The sequence below is a fragment of the Nuphar pumila genome, chromosome 7 (genome assembly GCF_984573655.1).
Source record: "Nuphar pumila chromosome 7, dmNupPumi1.hap1.1, whole genome shotgun sequence".
Taxonomy (NCBI): Eukaryota; Viridiplantae; Streptophyta; class Magnoliopsida; order Nymphaeales; family Nymphaeaceae; genus Nuphar; species Nuphar pumila.
The window spans coordinates 99,315,933-99,333,664 of record NC_143255.1 but is presented as its reverse complement, the minus strand read 5'-3'; the positions used below and the strand labels follow the sequence as shown (position 1 = coordinate 99,333,664).

Genomic DNA, 17,732 nt, shown 5'->3' with positions numbered 1-17,732 from the left:
GAAATACATGCCCCTTTCCTCATAGTCGTACTCTTAGTCATATACGATATGTTTGGACTACGAGGAGCAGGATGAGAAGTCTGTAGTAACCTCGAAATATGTTTTGACACTTTATAGTAATCATGTAATATCGATATTCGCCTAACAGGCTAGTGGCTCATGACAGTCTAAAGGACCAGAGCATCACAAGTTGAAACTCGAATGATTACATTATGGACTTTTGCAAAGCAGAAGTGTTGGGGATTTCCTGTGAGAAATCTGGACCCCGCTCATCGTGGTTGTACTTTTGAATAGGTACATTACGTACTACGATAAGTAGGATGAGAGGTCTATGTTTACCTTGAACGTGCAATGGCACGTGTTTGAGACCACAAAATGGTGATGTTTTCACCCTCACTATAAGTTAATTGCTCTCATCGTGGTTATACTTTTAAAGAGGTACGTTGCGTATTGCGGTGAGTAGGATGAGAGGTATGTGGTTGCCTCGAACGTGCACTGGCATGTTTAATCACCTAATGGTGATGGTTTCACCTTCACAGGCAAGGTGCTCGAGTGGGTATAATGGACTCGAGAATATAGAATGGGACGACGGTTAAGAAACCCTCGTCGTGCCCATTCGAACCGCACGGGATGGTACAAAACTCTGATGGACAAGCCATTAATGGCTATTTTGGGCAAATGACTTGGCTTTTTTAGTCATCAAAGTTAGGGGAAATGCTACAAAGATAGTTTTCAGGCTGCTTCTGTAGAAGTTTGGATGCATCCACGGGTCACCTTTACCTTTGGGGATTTACTCTCTTGGTGATTGGTCGTCCCCTTAGGAGCAGACTCAATCAGCCATCCGAGTTATCTAAAATACGTTGGCATAATAAACTTCTGGATCGATCTTGATTGTTTCTACATTTCGTGCCTTGTGCGTACCCACAATGGCCAACTAATAATCAGAACAAAATATAACATATTCACATTATTGGGGATGTGCATGTTGTGACATGTTTTGTTTGGTTGCTCAATAGTTCAATATACTACTCATTGAGCTATGCACGTCTATTGTAGCATTTCGCTAGTTTCGTGCTAGTAATAACTAGCTACTCGGACTAGTTAAATACTTATGATAATAGCATTATGCTAGATCCAATAGGATGCATGCGACTTGCTTTACTACTTGTTGAACTATTTGTGCTTGTTGTAAGGTAGCACTTGTTGACTTAGTCATCTTATGTTTGAGGTGACTGCTTACAACTTGTAATATACAAACTGTCTTCAACTAGGACCAATGTAGCTACTTGTCTTACATGTTGCCTACACTTTGTGGTTAATATATAACTATTGTTGTGTGATTGCTTATCATGTGTAGCTTATAAACTATTTGTTATGCAATGGCTTGTACATTATTATTAATATAGTTACTTGTCGGTGAACTGAAAAATTCAGGGGTAATTGCATGCATTGTGAACTCTGTTATGAATGCCTATCTTATTCAATTACTCGGCTTACTATATTGCTTGGTGGAGTTAGTTACTCTCTACATGTAGAATTAGTTAGACTGTTATAGTTGCGTAATTTGTTTGTTTAGCACTTTAGTCCTTACTGCTCTCGTATTTAGCTATTTGCTTTATTGTAGTTTTGCTTGTCATATTCGATAGCATGTATGGTTAGCTCTCTTAGTTTTGTTTCTCGCATTTAGTTTAGTGATTAGCTTGCTTATTGCAATCTTTGTTCTTCTTGTCTTTTGCACCCTTACTAGTTTTTCACAAAATTGACTCATTTTATCGACATGTGGTGTTTCGGTCTGCGATGGCACGATGACACGATGACATAATTAGACCCTTTCTTTGACATTTGCCTCCTTAAGTCACTTTGGTAAAATTAGTATAAAGTTTCTTTGAAAGCCTCTCCTTTGATTAAACTCTAAATTATTAAAACTGTGTTACCAAAACTTTATTTCTTTTTTTATTTCAATAAATATATTTGAATTGCAAATCTGTTTGTAAAAAAAAGTTGGCGCTGTAATGCGTCAAATGTCCAAGGACTTTCTATTTCAAACATGATTTTTCGATAAACCTCTGTTTCAAACTCTGATAAATGATCAATTTCAAAGCTTTCAACCTTTTTCATAAAAGGTTTCAAGTCCAAGATTTTTGAAGCGTTACAATCCTTGGGTCCAAATCCAATCTATCTTATACATTGGCCTTCTAAAAATTAATAACAAAATTGTTTAAGCTTAAAAACAGAAGAGCAAATTCATAGGTATGGCAGGCTGAGCCAGCACAATCAGGTCTTTGTGACGGGGTGCGATTTCTTCAGGTTATTAAAAAATATAGAGCAAATTCTTGTCTCAACCGTTATGGTAAGAATTGATGTCTCAAGTCATTTTACATCTAAGGGGAGGCATAACTTGTTCACGTGTACCAGAACAAGAAGTTGACTTGTGAACATCACCTAACTGAAGAGATGTCATCAGTTCAAAACCCACAGGTGTGTGTCCCTTGCTGAAGGGCCAAAGCCGGGTGCAACCCCTGGTGGAAAAGGGGAACCTCGGGTTTTCACACCAAGCTCACAAGTGGATGAGATGGTTTTCCCCAGACATCCAACCCAAAAAAATGAAACAAATCAGACCCATGACTTGCTTCACCATACCTACCACATACAGGCAATGCAAGGCAGTTTTCTTTTCCACCAAATACACAGTTCTGATACTAATAGCTTCAAGATCCCAAAGCAGAAGTAAAGAACATTTTCCCTAAGAAACTTCCTACTACAGATCTTACTACCGACAAGGAAACTAAAACCATCATGAATTTGTGAGATAGCCTTCACACTGTGAGTTGATACATGGCAGTAAAAAGCAGCCCAGTTTGTACAATATGTACATGACATACATGACTGACGTACATGGTGAAAGTGTGCATGCACATGCAGCCATGCAGGCTAGCCACCAGAAGTCACTGAGCGCCTCCTCTTCAAACAGCCACTCCCATGCAACCCCTGCTGAATTATCTCGATTTGATGTTCTTCGTCGTCATCATCAACAGCCATGACTGCACCACTCAGTGGCGGCTCGTCATCGAACAAAGGATTTGTAAATCCACATGATACGCTAGATCTTGGGTCCCAATATTCACCTTCCTCAAATGCCATTCTATGTGATCGCCATGCATTATAGTACTTGCTTTCTTCAACCTCCAATGGTTCCTTCATCTTTGTAGCTGATCCCTTGTCCCCATAGTAATAATTTGCACCAGCTCCACCACCATCTTTTTCATCGGATGAAGTTGCACTGAGTGTATTAAATATGGACACGCTTTCTCTTTTGCTTCTGCCAAAAGAGCAAGCCTCTCCCAAATTTCCCTGATGCAGAGGAAGTATGGTGTCAAATGGCAGCTCAGGTCCATCACCACCCAAACTATATGTGGTCGACAGCTTCCTTTCTATCTTCTGCCGCTGTTGCACCATATCGCGCAACTGCTCTAGGACTTGCTCATCAATAGGATCCTTTGATGCCTTTTCTTCGAGCTCTGAAATAATCTTGTCATATGCTTTCTTCCTTGTCCGAAGGGAAAGCTGAAAGTAGACATATACGAACAAACAAGTCATGGTCATAAGCGGGAAAATATTAGCTACAATTGACTGCACCATGCTCTCTAGTAAACTACCCTGTTCACATCTTTATTTTTTTGCAGATCAGGCCCTATGGATATGATTTACATGGTTTGTTTAGTCAAAATCACATTCTTAATTGTTCAATTATAGTGTTGTAAGCAGGTTTTTTAAGAGCTTCGAAAGTCAATCTGCAAAACTTTTACCATAGAAAAAGAATAGTATTTTTACATTCAAACTACTCAATGTCTCAATCCATAATGCTATTACTGAAAAAACAAATTGCAGAGTGCATCTGTGGGTAGATTGGTCACATAAAGCTTACGCTTTTCCACTAGAGAGTATGGTAATTTCGACTGTGGTCAAATATTCTCCCGTCATCAGTTGCCATAACTATTTTCAAAAAGATATTTGACTTTGCTCACCCTCTGTTCAAAGAATTTATCAAGGTCCTGATCTTGCAATTTTCTCTTCCCCCAGAATATGTAACAGAAACGGACAAATCCAGCAAGTACAATCAAAACCACAACCTGGAAGCCCAAGAACATGAACATCTTCTTTTCATCACCTGTGTGCAAACAGAAAGTTTACTCGCAAATGAGAAAAATGAAGATTTTAGCATCCTCTGATCATGGGAATCAATACATCTTTACCCACTTGTGTACATGACTTGGGGCAAGTTGGATCTTGCATGGGAGCATCTCCATCTGTGCTTCTCATCTGAAATATAGAAGCATAAAAAAAGGAATAAGACAAGACGCCAATCTAAGCAGAGATCCTGGGTTAAATTAGCATGAATGGTACATTTGGGCCATGCTACAGACCATAATGACAATATCACAAGATTTAAATGAATCACAGAAAAAAAAAGAGAGATTTTGTTAAAAGTTGAAAACACTGATAAAATGATCATTTGAATCGTGATTTCATCTTGACATACACTTAAAGAATCGTGATTTCATCTTGACATACACTTAAATGTAGAAACTCAATCAGAAAAGCATTCATCTGATTTTTACATATTTTTTATTCTTTTTTGTATTTTTGAGATTTATACAATTTTTTATTTTGCCAAGATTTTCTCAAATTTTGAGGAAATAAGTTGCTGAAATTTTCCCAAGATACATTGCTCTTTTTGAACTCTTCTCACTATGCTGCAGTCCCCACCATGGACAACATAAACACTCTGCAAACATAGGAGCACCAAGGCTTGAAATGTTTCAAAGAAAGGTTGGGAAACTCGAGTCCCTTTCCTTGGAAGTTTCACATGCAGAGGCCTAATTCAAACAGGGATTTCTGCAGGACACAGAGACACCCCACCGATTGGGGATATTAAGACAACCCCAAGTATACAGACATTTAGAAACCAAAAAAAAAAATCCTGTTCTTAATATTACTGATAACAAGCGAAAAGGATCCTTACAGGTTGTATGGCATGATGGAGATTTGCCCAAATCTGTATCAACATGAACATGCAACATAGTCAGTCAGTAAGTTAGCATATGGCACTACCAAAATAAAACATGGAACAGGAAACATTTTAATAAACCAAATAAAATAAAGTTTTAATTCACTAATGTATTGGAAATCCAGTTATAGAACTCAAATGTCACACCCCTTAGCTTGCAAAAATCCTTTTTGGTTACAGAACTCAAAAAAGTCATTAAAGTCATATGATTTAATTGAAATTAAAGATACTAATCACAATATACAAAAATAGATTGTTAATTATAAAATAGATACTTGAATAAAAAATCCATGACCATCCACGTATGTTTAAAGAATCTTACTAGCAGCAGTTATAAAAGCAAGAAGAATCCTTGCATCCAATACAAAGTGGTGGAGATAGCTCCCAGACCATGTGGAAGACAACTGACCTGTCACCACAAACACGTAGCTAGATGGATAACATATATGCTAGGGAGAAAACATATAGTGAATACAGAAAAGGAAAAAAATGACATACAATTGAAGCACAATGTTTTCTTACCAGGATAGTGTGCAGTCCAATGAACAGCCCCGGTAGCAGGAACGAACATTGTGAAAATGAGATTTAATGGTCCTGTCACTGAGATAGAGCTGTAGTCACCATATGGATGGATACTCTTTGATGTTACCCTCAGTTGTGCAGCATAGACTAATCGACCAGCACAATCAAGAACTGGATCAACTTGAATCACTGAATCAAATGCAGTTGCTTCTAGATTCTTCTGGACAATTCCAGTAGGTGATACGGAATAGACAAAACCATCTAATGAACCAATAGACACCCATCCTACCATAGAAACAAAAGGTTCAATGAAGCAAACATAAATGACATCAGCATGGGAAACTCTCACTGACACTGTGCATGAGAAAAGAAAATTTTATTTATTGGAGATGGCCTATTTGGTTAGCACTTTGAGAATTTTTTTCTACAAATAGGAAGACAAAACATAGATTTCTTGGGAGGCATGACACACTTGAAAGAAATGAAAGTCCTGCTAGGCTAAAGTAACGGGCCAGGTATTTCATTCTTCTCATGGCATCTAATAGAAGCTGGAATGACTGCAAGAACGACAAATATTTTACACACCAAGGCTGGGATATGCCTACCAATTCAAGGCACTGCAAATGACATCTTCTCATTCTCTCTTAGGCCTAGCATTTGTAAGGCATGCATAATTTCCACAAGGAGCCAGGCTATGGCACATTGACCATTGAAGAGAGGTGCGTGTGTGTGTAGTGCATGTGGGGCCATGCTATAGAAATTGATCTTGATCATGGAAGAAAGATCAGTTAGACACATTTGCAAGAGCAGATATGTTGCTGTAAGAGATCATGCAAAGTATTTGCATTTACCCATGGAATCAACAAGAAGAGAACACCTATAGCTTAATGGACCAACATTCTTCATCCACAAAACAGTGCCCTCAGAAGCATCCAGTGCAATCACCAGTGATTTTCTAGGAAAAGCAAGGTACACAAGGCCATTATTTCCAGCTGTAATAGTGATCATTTTGTCTCTAGCACCAAAATCCTGGACCCAGTTGACATAAGGCTTCAGAGAAGAGATGGAGTAAACCTGCCCTTCAGAGTTTACAGTCTGCCATTGCAGGAAAAATATGGGGAAAAAAACTTAGCCAGAGAGAGAGAGAGAGGCAAATAGTGCTCATGTCATGAAAAACTAAAGCCAATAACACTCACCCACATTGCTCAGGTCATGAAAAACTAAAGCCAACAATACTCACCTACGTCAATCTATCCAAGGTGTGAAGAATTACATGCATACATGGCTCACAAAAATCACCAGAGTCTACAATTTATAAAAGCTGAAACTACTGGGAGATCCAGGTGTTACATCATAGAAATTTAGGCCACATAAGAGCCAAAAGAAGCCTGCTTTCACAATTGCTTTTAGTTTTAAATTATTTCAGGTTACTTGGCTGTCTGAAGTGCGTAACCTCAGAAGGAATCTACCCTCAGCTTTAATTTCATCTTTCTCATAGCCAAGATCGCCTGTACCCAGTTACAGCAGAAACTGTCGAGCAATCAATCCATTTTTGTTCTAGCCTTAGTAAAAAATACCACCAATATTTTGATTTTATCAAGCTTTTTCATGGCAGTAGAAACCGTCGAGCAATCAATTCACTTTTGTTCTAGCCTTGGTAAAACAATACCACCAATATTTTGATTTTATCAAGAATTTTCATGAAAAACTAATAAAAATGAAAAATAAACAAAAAATAATAAATTGATTTTGTCACTATTAAATTTATCACAATTTTATTGTGATCATTTGTTAAAAATATGATAAAATCACAATAAGATTATTGAAAGTAACTTTTGATAAGGTGCATTCTGGCATTTAGTCACTTTCACCTTTTTCAACCATACTGACAAAAAAAGAACCCCCTCACATGTTCCTAAAAACACACATACATAAAGCTGTATGGGAAATGGGGTCAATTGTATTTATATAGGATGAGACTGGACCTCCTCCTATTTATGTCCTTCAATATGGGACTATCTTTTGTATACATATAGGACTAATTTGACTCTTTTCACCATCTTCCCTCCATACACGAAATCCTAAAATCCTAATTGAGCATCCTACTAATCAAGGAACCTTTGTTTTTCCTTTTACCTTCTTGTTCATTGCCACAGATTCCAACTCAACTTCTTCAGAAGTGTTTACATTGCCTCTATGCCTTAAAATTCCCAGTCTTTGTTGTACTACAAGAATCTTGGTACGTTCTGAATTCTTCAGAAAAGCTCATTACAAAAAGCAATAAGTTTTCCAGAAGACTGGAAATGGATGATCCACAAGTCATGACTGTCTGACATTTTTTGGATTACCAACTTATAAAACCTCAAACTTCACCAAGCATGAGATGAAGCACTGTGGGGGCACCTGGTTACTGTTAAACTATATCTATGTCACATGGGTGTGGGTGTGGGTGTGGGTGTGGGTGCGGGTGTGGGTGAGAGGGTGCGGGAGTGGGGTAAAAATATAAAAAAATTAAATATATATATATAAAGTCCAAAAGTTGGACATAAATGACTTTGGGGGCGTTGACCGCACAGGGTGCAGCACCTAGTTGGCGGAGTCCCTGTCACATAGAACTATATATATGTAATGCCCATCAGGGGCATTTTAGTCCTTTTGGTGTTGTAATAGTGTCAGCCTAATAGGGGCTGCTTTTCTTTTCTTTATTTTTGTTTTTGTTTTTTTGTTTTGTATTTTTTATGGCAGTTGGGGCAGCCCAACTACTAGTTGGGCTGCCCCCACTCTCTCTTGTGGTTATAAATAGGGGTTTTCCCCTTTGTATTCCTCAAATGCTTTCTAAGCATTTTATGAAGTGAATAATATATTTTTTTATATTCACTTGTTTGGATCTTTGTAGCCCTTGTATGCACTTTGGTGCCTGTGTATTGGCTTTACCTTTTGTATTATCCCTTAGTGGATTTGTATTTGTGATTAAGCACATTGTTTTTGCATTTCTGCTTGTTTCACTACATGGTATCAGAGCAAGTTAGGTTCTTGGACCTTGGAAAGTGTTGCTCGTGGTAATCAAGGGGACGTGTTGCTCGTGGTTGGAGTGTTCATGATCCTCTCCTCTCTTTCTCTACCATTATCACTCTTTCTTTCTCCTCTCTTTCGTCATAGAGCATGAATCAAAGATTTATCTCTCCTTTAAGCTCAACGGAATTAACTATATAATGTGGTCCTTCACAATGAAGAATCATCTCAAAGGGAAGAAGCTATGGGCGTACGTGATGGACACCACTCTGAACCTCTTCTAAAGCTTATCAAACTTGAAGGAGGCATAGAAAAGACACTTGGGGGAGAAGATCAAACCAAAACAATTTATGAACATCAAATAAAGGTAGAAGATTGGGAAAGCAACCATGCTAAAATCTTAGCATAGTTTATGAACAATGTTGACATTAGGCAGATGAGATATGGTTCTTTATGAAGGGTATGTATACCCAAAAAGATTTTGCAAGGCAATACTTCTTGCTAGAAAAGATTAGAACAATTAAACAAAGGGACACGAGTGTTCTATATTTTTTTAGTGCAGTTTCCCATTATGGGATAAATTGACACTTCTACTTAAATGGGTAGCCACCGCAAAAATGGAACTAAGGCATGAGCAAATGAAAAAAGAACATTTTTTTCCAATTTTTGCATAGTCTTCGTCCTGAGTTCGAACAAGTTAGGTCTTCCCTCCTCCATATATCCTCCACAATGCCTCTTGAATAAGCACTTGCCGAAATATAACAAGAGCAAACCCGTGATGGACATGATATTTTGGTTGTGACTAGACACGGTAACAATATAAAGACCTACGAGCCTCCATATTTTGGGAGGCAAAATTACAACGGAGGATCAAGAAAAATCATTTGTCATTATTGTAATGAACCAAGGCATATCAAACTGGCATGCCCAAAACTCAACAAAAAGGTGCCTTCCATTGAAGAATCCACATCTAAGAAAGGTGAAGAGTCAAGTGGAGATCTGAAAAATTTTATTTGTCAATTAACGGCAATTCCTTAAGACATCTTCTTCAACTACGGGTGTTGTTATTGCTTCATCACCTCCTCCATGTATGTGCTCTTGGATACTTGACTCAGGAGCTTCCTTTCACATGACTCCATGTGAGAATGTTCTTTTCAATGTATCCATTAACTTAAAATTACCTTGTGTTTCAACCGCCAATGGGACATCTTTAAAAATCGAAAGTATTGGATCTTCAGATTTTCAAAAATTCTTTGTTTCGAAAATTAGAGTTGGTCCTAAATTAAATTTATTTTTTTCTGTTTCAACAAATTTTTTACTATAGATGCAAAATATCTTTCTTATCGAAAGGTTGCTTTGTTCAAGATCTCCAGTCAGGGAAGCTGATTTGCCAAGGGCATAGGAAAGGAGACCTCTACTTTATGAATTTTTTGTCTCTTTCATCCAAGTCATTTTGTAATTATGTTCAAGATAAAGATATTGTAACTTGGCATAAAAGACTTAGACATCCAAGCTTATCTAAGATGTATCTTTTAACTTTTGCAAAAAAAAAAAATTATGAAAAAGATATTGTTTGGAAAGATTGTATTCTTGAGAAATGAAATGAATTTTTTTCCAAGTAGAACCTTTATTTCAAAAAAACATTTTGAGTTAGAGAATTCAGATGTGTAGGGCCCATCCTCGATCATGTCTAAAGGTGGTTATTCATATTTAGGTTACATTTATTGATAATTTCACTAGATATGCATGGATCTACTTAACTTCAAATAGGATGCTTTCTCATGTTTTAAAGAATTTCACATAATTACTAAAAATCAATTTCAAAGCAATATTTCTATACTTAGGTCTGATTCAGGTAGAGAATATTTGTCAAACGATTTTCAAAATTATTTAAAACAAAATAGAATTTGTCATCAAAGAACTTGTCCTAAAACTCCTCAACAAAATAAGTTGGCAGAAAGAAAGCATTGACATATCATAGAAATTGTTAGAACCCTACTTATCTCTAAAGATATTCCTAAAAAATATTTGGCCAAAGTCGTCTTGACTTCAATTTATTTGATAAATAGAATGCCTCCATCCTCTTTGCAAAATATTTCTCTATTCGATTAAAGAAAAAATTTGATAGGTAAGTCCGATCTGGTTTTTTTGAGATATTTTTTAGGTATTGAAGTTGCTTACTCACTAAGGGCTATATATTGTCTTAAAGGGAAACTTGTTAATATTTGTGATAAGTTCGAAATTTCAATTAACAAGAAGGCGAAGACTCCTGAAGCTATCAATGCAAGATTAAGGGTAGAAGATAGAACATTGCTTGAAGATCCTACCCCTTACAGACAACTAATTGAATCTCTCGCCTACTTGTCAATCACCAGACCATATACAACTCATGTTGTTAATGCAGCCAGTCAATTTCAGCACGCTTTAACCACTATGCACATGAGTGTCGTTTTAAGGATTGCCAGATACGTTAAAAATTGCATAACTATAGGGATTTTCTTATCCTCGTCTTCAAATTTAATTGTTTATATTGATGCAGATTGAGGAGAAAACCCTAATGATAGAATCTTAACATATGGTATTTGTGTTTTCTTAGGAGATTCTTTAATTTCTTGGAAATGCAAAAAGTAACATAAAATCTCATTATCCTCTATTGAAGCTGAATATCGTGCAATGACTGTGACAACCATGGAGCTTGTATAGCTAAGGAATCTTCTTAGATATATAGGTGTAATCATCTCTAACCCTTTAAAGATGTGTTGTGATAGTAAAAATACAATTTACATTGCAAGCAAGCACATCTTCCATGAGCGAACAAAGCACATTGAGATGAAATGTCATTATGTATGGGATGAATACCTGAGAGGGACAATCAAGTTGTCGCATGTTACTTTGAGTATCAACTTACAAATTTTTTCACTAAATCTCTTCCTGCACCTCAGTTTAACAAACTTTCGGTAATCACACCGTAAGTTTGAGGGAGGGCGTTATATATATATAATTATGAGATGCCTTGAGAAGTCTTTACCACAGTCCAAGCTGCACAGAAAACAGAAAAATAGAGAAGAGAGAGAGAGAGTAATGCACAATGGCCGGGGCGGCTAAAAGCACTCACAACCTCCAAGCCCTAATCGTTATAAAGTAAAAAAACAATTTTACAATAGGACGATATTACAGAAATGTCATTAATGAAAATGACGTCAAGACGTCAATAGCATTGTGCGTATTTTATTGACGTGCGTATGGATCTGGATCCAGATCCATACGCATGCTCTATTTTAACACCCTCCCTCAAGTTGTAAGTGGTTTTGGAGCATGTACAACTTGCTCTTCAATAGCCAAAATTGACGTCTTGTTAACCCCTTGGTAAACAAGTCTGCCATTTGATCTTCTGTTCGAACATGACGTAGTTCTATCTCTTACATCTCGACTTTCTGCCGGATAAAATGTTGATCAATCTCAATATGCATCGTTCTACTATGTTGAATAGGGTTACATGCAATATTGATTGTGCTTTGATTGTCGCATAGAAGAAATGATCGAATAATTGTCTCCCCAAGAACACTCAATAAGTGTCTAATCCATGTAACTTCTGTCATGCCTGCGGCCATCGACCTGCATTCTGCCTCTGTACTCGATCGTGCCACTGCCTTTTGTTTTCTACTGCTCCAAGACACTAAATTGTGTCCAATGTATACACAATATCCAGAGACAGATTGTCTCTCATCTAGATCCCTTGCCCAATCTACGTCTGTATAAGTGATGAGTTTATGTCTTGTACGTAGGTTATCGTTTTTGCGGTAAACGAGTCTGTCTCCTATAGTTCCTTTCAAATAGTGCAAAATACGCTTCACAGCTTCCATGACCTTCTGTTGGAGCATGCATAAACTGAGATACCTGATTGACAGCGTAGACTATATCAGGTCTGGTAAAAGTCAAATATTGCAGCATCCCTACAAGACTTCTATGCGTTGTAGGATTGATACAAAGGTGGTCATCTTCAGAGCTCAGCCTTTGATGTAGTACACTAAGTGTTGACAGGTTTGCAATTCGTCATCCTGACTCATTCCAGAAGATCAAGAGTGTACTTCTGTTGCATGAGTGTCAATGTGTTTTCTTGTCTGTCAACCTCCACACCAAGGAAGTACCTCAACTCCCCTCAATCTTTCATCTTGAAAGTTTTTATTAAAAACCGCTTCACTTCTTGCACATGATTATCTGAACTCCCAGTGATCACAATATCATCAACATATATAAGAAGTGTAACGATGTCTGTCTCCTGGTAAATAAAAAACGAGTGGTCCAAAGAGCATCTTCTAAAACCATAGCATTGAATTTGCATGAAGAAACTTCCAAACCAAGAGCAAGACGCCTGTTTCAACCCATATAGAGATTTCCTTAGCTTGCACACCCAGGCAGTAGGATCCTTCTCGACATACCCAGGAGGTTGCTCCATATATACTTTCTCCTTTAAAACCCCATGCAAGAATGCATTTTTACCATCCATCTAACTAAGCTTCCATCCTCGGTCGACTGCTAAGGATATGATGACACGAATTGTGCCCATTTTAACTACCGGACTAAAAGTTTCATCGTAATCTTCACCATATTGTTGCGTGAATCCCCGAGCAACAAGTCGTGCCTTATATTTGTCAATACTTCCTTCGGGCTTATATTTTGTCTTATAAACCCATTTTGAGCCAATGACATTCTTTACTTCTGGCCGAGGTACTATTTCCCAAGTCTGGCACTCATGAAGAGCTTTCATTTCTTCATTCATAGCCTCAATCCAATGACGGGATTGAAGAGCTTGATTAAAACAAGTGGGTTCATTCTGCTTTGTGAGTTGAGACATAAACAACTGAAAATCAAAAGAAAAGGTCTCATAACTCACCCATCGTTGAATAGGGTGCCTAATGCGTGACGGCCTTTGAGCCAGATGACTAGAGATGATTTCCACATCTCTCGGCCCTGTATTTCTGTCCCTTCTAGTGTAGATCTGTCCAGAGAAGCGTTCAACTGGAGGCGGCTCAACGAAAGATGGCTCGAGATGTATCTGTGTGTCACCCAACTCCTTATTCAAGTTGAAGGAAGAACAAGTCGCCTGACATGTCTCTTCTGTATTGGCAAAAAGGTCTGCACTCATCTATGGATCATATACCTCTACTTTTCGAGATGGCAACGGTTCGGAGTCATTGATCTGAAATTTTTGTTCATAAAAAACAGCATTCCGGAAGGTCCTAATACGTTTTGTAGTAGAGTCATAGCATCGATAGCCTTTGTATTCATCCGCATACCCAACAAATCTGCACTTAGCGGCCTTGTCCTGGAACTTATTTCGCAAAGATGAATCAATATGTATATAACATACACAACAAAAAACAAGCAGCTCATCATAAGAGGGATGTTGCCCAAATAAAGTATAATAAGGGGATTTCTGATCCAAAAGTGCCATAGGAAGACGATTTATGACATAAACAGATGTGTGAAAAACTTCTGTCCAGAGACTAATTGGCACATTGTTGTCATGTAGCATGCTCATCGCACTTTCAACAATATGTCGGTGTTTCCTCTCCGCAACCCCATTTTGTTAAGGGGTATGGGGGCAAGAAACCTGTTGACTTATTCCTTTATCCCGAAGAAAAGCAATAAACTCGTTCGATGAATACTCTCCTCCACCATCACATTATAAATGCACCATATTACAGAAAAACTTTGTGTTGACCATCGAATGGAATTCCCAAAATGTTTGGAAAACTTCATGCTTATGTTTCAAGAAATATATCCAAGTATAGCGGGAATAAGAATCAATAAATATAACATAATAACGACTGTCAGAGAGAGAATGAATAGGGGTGGGTCCCCAAACATCGGAAGAAACAATCTCAAATGGCTTTAAAGCTATTTTATTAATAATATGAAAAGGAAGAACATGGCTTTTGCAGAGTCAACAAGATGAGCATTTTTTATTCTCTAAAAAGGAACATAAACTAGACTTTGGAAGAAGACCATCATATACAAGTTTTTCAATGAAACCCTGACTACAATGTCTCAAGCGACTGTGCCAGATATCTGGCTTATTACAATGAGATGAATCAAAAACTTCCAATGGACTAAAAGACAAAGACTCTAAAGACGAAGATACTGAAGAATGCTTGGATGGCTCCAACTGGAGAACTGGAACTGAGGGAATCTCCTTGAAGACGTACATGTTTCTTCGTCGCTCCCCCTTAACGAACGTCTCCTTCGTTCGAAGATCCTTAACATAAACAGAGGAGGAAGTAAATTCGACTGAAGAAATCATATCATCAACAAGTTTAGCCACAGAGACAATGTTTTTTTTTTATATTAGGAGCAAGAAGGACATTGGACAAGTGAAGTGAGGACTTTGACATAGGAATATGTGCACTACCGATACGAATAATGGAGTGACAAGTTTCATCTCCCGTAACTATACTACCTTTTTCAAGATAAGGCAATAAGTGAGACAACTTACCCACATTATAAAGCCCGTTAAAAAATTTTTGTATCAGACGGGCCCGGATCCGAGTCTGACCCGGACCCGAGCCCGACCCAGACCCGCGACCCGGCTTCTCGAATACTTGAGAAGCCTGTGTCCTTAAAAGGACGCAGGCGCTTCGGGCGAGGGGCAAAAGCCATCGCCTCTTCTCTCTCCACTTCGTCTCTCCCTTCTCCTCTCGTCCCCCGCGATCGCTGTCATCGGCAACCACTGTCTCCGACGACCACCCTTCACCGGTCATCGCCCCTTTCTCTATGGCCACCGGCGACCAGAGTCGGCGTTGTGTCGCTGACTCCCCTGTCTCCTCTCATCTGACTGTCGGCTACACCAGAGCCCTCGGCGCCAGAGCCTCGTTCTCGTCGCATTTCCTGACTCGTCGTCGTCGGCGAGCACTGCCGCCAAGCAACAATGCCAGCCACCTTATCTCTGGCCCCTCCCGTTTCCCTTGGTCGTCGACCCGCTGTTGTCGCCTCCGACCACCTATCGTCAGCAACCACCCCAGTCTGACAGACCCATGCGAGCGACCCCTCGACTCCTCGCTGCTTCTGGCCACCTACCGTCGGCAGCCCTAGTATCTCCTTCGTGAACCCCCGATTATCGCCATCGACGATCGTCTGGCCATCGGCAGCCCATCGCCTTTGCCTATGTCGTCCATGGACTCCCCCATCGCCACGATCTTCCCAGGTAAACCCCACCCCTTTTCTTGTTTGGTGGCGGTGGACCAGAGCCACCAGCGTGGGTGGCTCTGGGTCAACCAGGAGGGTGGTGCCGAGCACCCCTCCTCGCTATCTCCTCTTTTCTTTGTCACCCTCGACCCTCCTATTCTCGGGTCGGTGGACCAGAGCCACCATCGTGGTGGCTCTGTGTCTGCCAGGGAGGGAGGTGTTGAGCACCTCCCCTCCTTTCCACCTTATGTTCCGGTGGGTCGGCAGGGACCAAGCCCCTGCCACCACCTTGGGCTTTCTGGGTGTGTCGACAAGGCCCGATCGAGCCTTGTCACCCCCCTTCTTGTGTTTCCCGGCAAGGGGCGAGGCCCCACTGCCTTCGATTTGTTTTCCCGCAGGGGGCTTCTCCCCCCTGCCTTCTTATGTTTCTCGGTAGGGGGCAAGGCCCCCAACGTTGTTTTGTCTTCGGTAGGGGGCTTCGCCCCCTGCCTTTGTTTTGTCTTCGACAGGGGGCTTCGCCCCCTGCTTTCTTATGTTTCTCGGCAGGGGCGAAGCCCCCCTGCGTTCATTTTGTTTCACGACAGGGGGCGAGGCCCCCTTGCCTTCGTTTGGTTTTTTGGCAGGGGGCGAAGCCTCCCTGCTCTCCTATTGCTTCTCGGCAGGGGGTTCTGCCCCCCTGCCTCCTGTGTTATGCCGGCTGGGGATTCCACACCCCCCCCCCCCGCCACCTGTGTTATGTCGGCAGGGGGCGAAACTTTTCCCCCCGCCTCCTTTGGTTTCCCGGCAGGGGGCAAAGCCCCTTTGCTTCCTGTATTCGGGCAGGGGGTGAAGCCCCCTACATATTGTTTGTTTCTTGGTAGGGGGCTTCGCCCCCTGCCTTAATCTTTCTGTTGGCAAGGGTAGAGCCCCTTCCTATCTCCTTCCCAATAGGGGGGTTGCACCCCTGTCCTGGTTTGTGTTCTGACAAGGGGTCACCCCCTGTCTTGTTGTGGCAGGTTTGGTAGGGAGCCTCTGCTCCCTCCCCTGCCTTTCTCTGTTCTGGCAGGCAGGGAGCCCCTGCTCCCTGCCTCTGCTGCTTTTTGCCAGGCAAGGGTGAGGCCCCTACCTCTGGCACCCTTGTTGACAGGGTACAGAGTTCCTGCCTCTGCAGCCTGCAGGAGAACTTGCTGCTTCTGTTGCTTTTCTGCAGGGAGCTTAGCTCCCTGCCTACCCTCGTATTTGGGGTCCGATACCACTGCAGGTCTTACCGGACCCGCTTCTCGTTTGTATTATGGCATATTACTAATATTCTAAGCATCGCAAGTTGAACGATGGATCCAGCTCGCCTTAGTGGCTCGTGCTTACCTACGCCGCAAGCGTACGAGGACCCGCAACCCCTCAAGGTAGAGGATTCTTGGATAAATGGACAATGAATGGATAAATGCTAAAATAAGGAAAGATAACTAAAAATGAAAAAGGACGATGATATATGTATACATATAAAATATATATATGTATGTATTTTAATTCAAGGACGCGGTTTCGCTTTCCTTGTCCTCTTTACTTTCTTGCACTTTCCTTTTCTGTTGTTGTCGCGTTGTATGTGCTCAGGCTTTTAATTCATGTCTTTACAGTTCATGTCATTTTAACTCAAGGACGCGGTTTCGCGATCCTTGTCCTTTTTATTTTTTCGTACTTTACTTTCCTGCCCCGTGCTTTGCGCCATGGCATTTACTTGTATGTGTATGCCTTTTTACTCCAGGATACAATCCTGGTCCTCCTTTACGTTCTCGCGCTTTACTTTCTGCATTTACTTTTGTTGCCTCGTGCTTTATGCGCCATGGCCTTACTGCTTACTACCTTACTTTCCTGTTGTAGTCGTGCTTGCTTTTGCACTTTTTGTATGTGATGTTCGTCCTTACTTTGCTTCCGCACTTCGTGCATATGCTTTGTTCGTGCATGTATT

At 40.3% G+C, this 17,732-nt stretch overlaps 1 protein-coding gene across 1 annotated transcript in view; it reads right to left on the bottom strand.

Annotated features, from left to right (window-relative positions):
• Positions 1–2,726: 2,726 nt before the first annotated feature.
• GEX3 (gamete-expressed 3) overlaps positions 2,727–17,732 on the bottom strand; it is a 38,056-nt gene continuing 23,050 nt past the window's right edge. Inside the window, exons 5-11 of the mRNA XM_090013273.1 lie at positions 6,442–6,685; positions 5,591–5,875; positions 5,391–5,477; positions 5,024–5,056; positions 4,258–4,320; positions 4,026–4,168; positions 2,727–3,564 (exon numbers count right to left, since the gene is read on the bottom strand). Coding sequence (XP_089869399.1) covers positions 2,932–3,564; positions 4,026–4,168; positions 4,258–4,320; positions 5,024–5,056; positions 5,391–5,477; positions 5,591–5,875; positions 6,442–6,685 — 1,488 coding nt within the window. The 3' untranslated portion in view covers positions 2,727–2,931. The remainder of the gene's footprint in view (positions 3,565–4,025; positions 4,169–4,257; positions 4,321–5,023; positions 5,057–5,390; positions 5,478–5,590; positions 5,876–6,441; positions 6,686–17,732) is intronic.